This window comes from Pyxicephalus adspersus, chromosome 7 (assembly GCF_032062135.1).
Source record: "Pyxicephalus adspersus chromosome 7, UCB_Pads_2.0, whole genome shotgun sequence".
Classification (NCBI taxonomy): domain Eukaryota; kingdom Metazoa; phylum Chordata; class Amphibia; order Anura; family Pyxicephalidae; genus Pyxicephalus; species Pyxicephalus adspersus.
Window position 1 is genome coordinate 64595627 of NC_092864.1, and position 7381 is coordinate 64603007.

General features: G+C 38.5%; 1 protein-coding gene across 1 annotated transcript in view; it reads left to right on the plus strand.

The window, feature by feature from the left end:
- Positions 1-3464: 3464 nt before the first annotated feature.
- Positions 3465-7381, plus strand: part of TYW5 (tRNA-yW synthesizing protein 5) — a gene marked incomplete in the record, with an annotated part of 6037 nt that continues 2120 nt past the window's right edge. Inside the window, 3 exon segments of the mRNA XM_072419142.1 lie at positions 3465-3623; positions 4868-5005; positions 6501-6588. Coding sequence (XP_072275243.1) covers positions 3465-3623; positions 4868-5005; positions 6501-6588 — 385 coding nt within the window.

The following is a 7381-nucleotide window of genomic DNA, read 5'->3' on the forward strand; positions in this document are numbered from 1 at the left end:
TACAGACCGACATATCGAACACGGTCGCCTAAGAGACAGCCCGGACACTCGGAGCGCCGTCCTCCACATCCTGTGCACCGTCTAATACTTCCCCGGGAAACTCTCCACCCGGTTCAAAGGGTCTGGTGTTACACGGTACTCATTCAATAAATGTGACCTAGGAGACACAATATCTCCTTTACTGTACAGATGATAATGTAAATAATGAAAAGATCTTGCTGGAGGGTTTTTTCTTTATTATTTCTATTACTGGGTTAGCACTGAACACATGGAGTGATACTGAGTGCCAGCCAATCACAGCCCTCCTAGCACTGACAGTATGGGACAAGTGGGCGGGGCTGTGAGGCGGAAGTTGTCCCTGGACCTGCTGGGTTAGGTAAAGCATGGAGCTGCTGTGGCTCGGTCACTGAGACAAGTGATGTACAACAAGTTTATGTATTAGTGATCAATGGCACTGAAAGAAAAAGGAAATTCAACATTCTCAGTTGTTTTTATAGAAATAAGTGTAAAATTCTCCAAATGGGACACCTGAGACAACTCTTTGGGATGAAATGTTTACATTGGAGACATAATTTCTGTTATTTCTTGTTGGGTCTTTGGATCAGGAGGTGAAATCTCCATAGTGGGGTGCAAGCAGCAAGGAAATATCCAGCTTGGGTTGTCATACTCTACAAGTATTGTGTATTGATAGGACTAGCACTAGGAATGTTGTTTTATCCTTTATAGCTTGTGTATGTGCTTTGCTTTATGTGTATGTGTTTATTAACAAGTTTTCTATCACTTTTATTGTAAAGGTTAGACCAGGGGTGCCCACACTTTTTGGCTTGCAAGCTAATTTTAAAATGACCAATTCAAAATGATCTACCAACAATAAAAATCTTGGAGTTAACTGTGCGCGGTTTATTTTGATAGGCAGGGCTCCGTAATCCACTCGTGTTGCCTTTGCAAACTACCGGTAGATCACGATCCACCTGTTGGGCACCCCTGGGTTTAGATGATTTCTGTTTTGTGCTCCTTTGTATGGAAATCCATTTCTTCTGCACTAAAGATTCCTCAGGTAAAACAGGTCAGATGTCATTTTATGTTAAAGTGGATCTAAAAATGTTTACCTTATATAAAGGGTAGACAACCCTTTTATATAAAGTAAAAATTAGTTGTTTTTTTTTTTTTTAGGTGCAACACCCTTTTTTTAAAAAAACAGCCACGGCGTTCAAGACTGAATGGCAGTACAAAGCCTAGTGGGATACTTCTATCAGGTATCCTGGCTCTGGCTGCTCCTTCTGTGCATGCCCAAATATTGGGAGAATAAAATGCAGAGTGCATGCACAAATCTCACATGCATGCACAGTGAGATCGGCACTCTTTTTTTTCCCCCCCATTTACGCCACCCGATCCCACGCCTGTGCAGTGCAAGTTCGAGTGAGGTACGAAGAGGAACTCGGAAGAAGATAGTGGCACCTGGTGCTTCCTCTGCATCGGGCTAAGAAAGGATACCGGGATGACGCCGGACCTGATCAAAGAAATCTCCTGATGGATTGACGGATCTGCTGGATTAAAGGTAATTATTTCTTCTGCAATAAAGATTCCTCCAGTAAAGCAGGTGACATGTAATTTTATGTTAAAGCAGGCCTAAATCCAAATTATTACTTTACATAAAAGGGTAGAAAATCCTTTTGTATAATGTAAAAATATTGTTCTTTTTTTTTTGTTTTAACTGAAAAAAAGGGTTAAGCAGCAATCAAGACAGAATGGGAGTGCAGTGCTCCCTGGCATACCTGCTCATGTCCGATCTCAAGCATGTGCAAAAGGGGCAACTTCCTTCACTGAGGTGAAAAAGATGCCAGTCTCACGCATGCACAGTGAGATTAGCATTCTTTTTTGCTCTTTTACAGCATGTTACATCACCCGATCTCGCGTCTGCTTGGGTGATGTAGGCAGAAGAAGATAGTGGCGCCTGGCGCTTCTCTGCGCGGTGATGAAGCAGAATTCCAGGACAGCGCAGAACCCGATCAAGGACTTCTCTTTTTGGTTTAATTACACTTTTAACTGCTGTATTTGCTCATGAGTAGGTATTTAGATAAAATTGTGTTTGAATAGCAAACGCAGGATTTACAAAGAAGAACAGTGGGGAACTTTTACAGAGATCTGAATAGCAGAGGTTCTAATTCTTCCCCAGTTTTTGGGATGACATTGACTTTTATCACAGGTGAAGAATACTGAACTAAGCTTTGTCTTATGTCTTTCAGACAGATGTTATGGAGTTTAAACCGGTGAAAACCCCTTTGCTGAGATACACAGGTGTAGATAAAAACAGATTCCTGCAGGAAATTTACCCCTTGGTAAGTGTAATCAAACTCTGATCCAGGTGATAAAATATTTTCATCTTTATTTCAAGCTGTGATGCATCTTTGTGCTACAGTCTCCTTCTAAGTATATGAACTTTAGTGATTATTGCATGACATTTCTCAAGGCAGCTTTCCTGATGATGACAACTGTGAGCCAGGCCTCCATAATGGGTGTTGATGCAGACACTTGTTGTCTTTATCAAAAAACAAGTAAAGGAGCAGAGTTGCTATACTGGGCTAAATATTGGTACATTGTAACAAGAAGTTCTGAGCAGGGAACATAACATGACAGAGTCAGCAAGTGTTTTATGAAGAGCTGCAAATTTTGTGATACTGAAAATGACTTTTGCATTTTCTTTGTCCTTTTAAAGAACACCATAAAGTTTTTCCCCAAAACAAATCCAAAATATCAAAAAGATGCCATATCCCCAAAAAACAACATAGAACATAACAGAGTACTGGTGTACCTTAGCAGGGAATTACTGGCAAGTAAATCAGGTAATCTCCCTGGCAGTATGAATAATGAGGATTTTTAAACGTAAAAGCGGTACATTTAAAAATCCTCATTATTTTAATTTTCCCGCCCCGTCCTGCATACCTGCCCATTGGTCCCACCCTCCAGTCTAAGACTAGCGAGCAGATGACCGGCCGGCATCTGCTTCCCCTGGGCTCGCGTCCCCAACGTTCACAGCCCGGAGACGCAAATGCCGATTGGCATCTGTATAGCCTGGAGATGCCCGGACGCCGCTGGAACCTGATACTTGGTAAAACCCCAAGCAATTCCACCCCGAGCGTGGCTTGGGGTTACCGCTTTTAGTATGGAAAATTCACCCCGAGCCCAACGGAGGTTAAAAAATAATATTTATATTTGGTTACAATAACAATATTAAACATTCCATGTACATTGATAAAAGCATAAGGCTCAAACAAAAGGCTTCAGGTATTACACATTATCTAAAATAAGTTACTATCAAACATTTTAGTATAAATTGTTAGTAAGCATAGTGTCATGTGGGGGCAGGTTACCGTTAACGGGAAAAATAGTACTTCCAGAGTCAAATGACAAGCACATTTAGATGACCATATTCCTCATACGACATAGAGACATACTTTAGCTCAATGGCGTCCAAACAATACAATGCTGACCCACATGTCTTTCTTGACTCTGGAAGTACCACCTTTCTTGTTGACAGTAACCTAGCACCCCATATGACACTACGCTTTAGGACATCTTTGGGCATAGCTGAATTTGTTCACCAATTTGGTTTCTGGATTTTTGTACTTTATATATTATCTTACTATCAAAAATCCCCAGAAAAATCGGTTGTATCTGCGAAATGTGTCGGGACTTAATAAGATGTTCGATAGTAACTTATTTTATATAATGTGTGAAGTCTGAGGACCTTTGTTTGAACCTTGTGCTTTTATCAATGTATATGGAATGTTTAATATTGTTATTGTACATTGAATAAAAATATTTTTTTAAACTGATTTACTTGCCAGTAATTCCCCGCTAAGGTACACCAGTACTCTGTTCTGTTCTTTGTTGTCCTTTTAAAGCTTTATTTTTAGATTGAAGCAATTGGGTTTACACTTTAAAATAAACCTCTACAATACTCTGAGGTACTCTGTGTCAATAGGGCTAGCAGATCATCCAACATGTCCTGCATCATCCAGTGTTCTTCAGCAGCTTTTTGCTTGCCATATGCATGGCACTATACAGTTTTTTTTTGTATTTGTGCCAAAAGAAAGCAGAAAGTGACCTGGAATAAGGATGGTCATAGACGAGCAGATACATTCCTAAGAACAGCAAACGGGATATCTGTTCATCCGGGAATGAATCATCTGTGTGCTTGTACCATCCATAATGCTAGGGAATACATGGCACGTTGCAGTAACTCGTTGCCACAGTGCAAGTGTTTATAACTGGCTATTAAATCTTCCTTCTGTTTATTCCAAGGATCTGGAAAAATCTCCACATGTGATAACATTTGCAGCTGTCCTGGCTAATTATATAGCTTGTGGTATTTTCAGTAATGAAGCACTTAGCTTTCGAATTTACCCAATACTCAACATAATGATACTATACATGCAGAGGTCATTAATGCCCAGAAACCCTGGCAGATTTTACCTATTCCATACTTAAAGTATCTTTTTAATACATCTGAACAAAGTTTTTTTTTTGGTTTCCTAATGATAGCTTAGGGTCAGGTTGTTTTTTATTTCAGGAAACTCATGGGATCTATGTCTGTCATAGTAATCATATGATCTGAAAAAATGCTGATTGGTTCCCAATTGCTATTATTTCTGGAAGCTGTCAGTGACACTACAGTAATGGAACAAGCTGTAAGCATAAGCACATAAGCTAGTTCTCTCATAGGACAGTCAGAAATATGCAGGAAAATGTTTTTATACAAAGTATGTGTGCATGACCCCATTGAGCACTGGCTTTATATTGTTCCTATTTGCTTTTAGTACAAGATTACATGCACTCATTTTGCCCATGTTTATTCTTTTTATAGGATATTGCAGACATTAGCAAGCAGTTTCCAGAACTGGCAGCAGACATCAAGATTCCTGAATTTTTTGAGAAACACCAATTCTTCTCCAGCGTGTTCCGTATCAGCTCTCCAGGCTTGCAACTATGGACACATTATGATGTATGTTTTCCTAGAAATAGAAGTATTATACAACATAATAGTTCTGCGTGAGTTGAACCGTCTATTACTATCATGGGAAGCCCACTTTTTTAACTGATTACCTAATGATATTTTAGAAAAGAAAATGTAAAAAGACATACATTTTTGTATGGCTTAACAATGGCTTTGAAAGTCATACACCTGATGGAATAAAAAAAAAAATGTAAAAACCTATGGCCACTGCTTCTTTTTGGCATGCTATCAATAAATAAATTAGATTCAGGACAATAAAATCAAATTGTGAGGACCTTCTATTGAGTATGAGCCTTTGATTTAGGAGGGAAACTGTATGCTCCCATGAAGCAGGAAAGGTAATCACAGAAAACTTTGGAAAATGTGTTAATGTGCATTGTATTAGCTTAGACCACCAATGTGTAAAATTCACATTTTTGCATGTTTCAGTAATGTTTGTAGCTGCTCACAACAGTGAACCCAGGTTCAATGTTTAATAGCTACATAACATGTACCTATATAATAAATTATGGTGAACTAAATCCTCCTATCTGCTTAAAATGGTGCCACCTTCAAAAGATCTAAAGTTTCCATGGTGCTGCACATATCGTCAGCATGACACCAACCATTACACGGCTAGGGTGAATGATTCATAACTGACATACAAACACTGCTAAGTGTTTTAGAAGCATATGGGTAGACAAGTGGTACATTGTTACTTCCTTTATTCAAGAGGAATGCAATGCTTAAAAAACATTACTGAAAACTTTGGAAAATGTGTTAATGTGCATTGTATTAGCTTAGACCACCAATGTGTAAAATTCACATTTTTGCATGTTTCAGTAATGTTTGTAGCTGCTCACAACAGTGAACCCAGGTTCAATGTTTAATAGCTACATAACATGTACCTATATAATAAATTATGGTGAACTAAATCCTCCTATCTGCTTAAAATGGTGCCACCTTCAAAAGATCTAAAGTTTCCATGGTGCTGCACATATCGTCAGCATGACACCAACCATTACACGGCTAGGGTGAATGATTCATAACTGACATACAAACACTGCTAAGTGTTTTAGAAGCATATGGGTAGACAAGTGGTACATTGTTACTTCCTTTATTCAAGAGGAATGCAATGCTTAAAAAACATTACTACATCAGTTTGTAAGCATGTGATAAAGCTCGTAAAACAGCCTGAAGCTGTATCCAGGCACCTAGTAGCTGAAAGTGGCATCCACAAGCGCTATCCATAAGGCAAATAAACTATTCACCTAAACATAGCCTTAGAGGGAATGCATCTCTGAATAGGTACTCAGACAGCAATTACCTGACCTGTGTTCTTACCCCTCTTCACTTCATCTAGATCTAAAAAAATTGTGCCTTTAGTTATTTTTTTGCATGTGATTTGTTATTTTTACAGATTTTATAAGATGTAGAAGTGTTATTGCAATATGCCAGATTCTATTTCTGTTCTTAAATTTACCCAAGATTTGTTGTATTTCAGGTGATGGATAATTTGCTTATTCAAGTAACGGGAAGAAAGAGAGTTGTCCTATACAGCCCTCGGGATGCACAATTTTTATATTTATCAGGTGCAGATATTTCCCTTTCCAAATTATTGTGATATATTATGATAGCTGTGTTATCGGTTAGGTAATTATAACAATTTTATGAGTTTTTTTTTTTCTTTTAATCTGGCCTGTGTTCTTCTAGGGGGGGTTCGCCTTGCTTACTATACCTTAGACACAGCAGGAAGTAAGAGGAGAGCTATCCAAAGTGAAGGGATCCACCATTGGGTCTAATACACACAGGAAGATCAAATGACAATTCTGTGTTCAAAGTGCTGGTATTAATTATTTAACAATCAGTTAATCTGTCGTTAGTCCTAAAACACAGCACAAATTTCTGTGATATTCTATTCATTCATCACTGGGGTGGGGATGAGATGAATCACTGGAACATGCTGAGGACTGCTTGTTCCAGTCATGTGAACCTATGGACTTTGCATATACTTATATTATTAATAAACAGGACTTATATAGTGCCAACATATTATGCAGCGCTGTACATTAAATAGGAACTTGAATAGACAAGTGTGTGGTGTGACAGAAAAAGAGGGACAATAAAGTAAATCTGTGTCGACGGAGATATAAGCAGGTAAGTAGAATTTTTTTAATGGTTTTCTATCATACTTTAGCCCAATAGGGGGGTTCATTGTATAAAAATTTGAACAACCAGTTATTTTCTTCCATTTTGTACCCTAGTCCTTGAGAAGCAGCATCATCAAACCCAAAGTTTTATCAAAATGCAGTAATGTTTATGACCCAGGTCCTCAAGCAGCTTTATGTTTTTAGGATTACTTTCATCTTCCAGAGCATACTAATT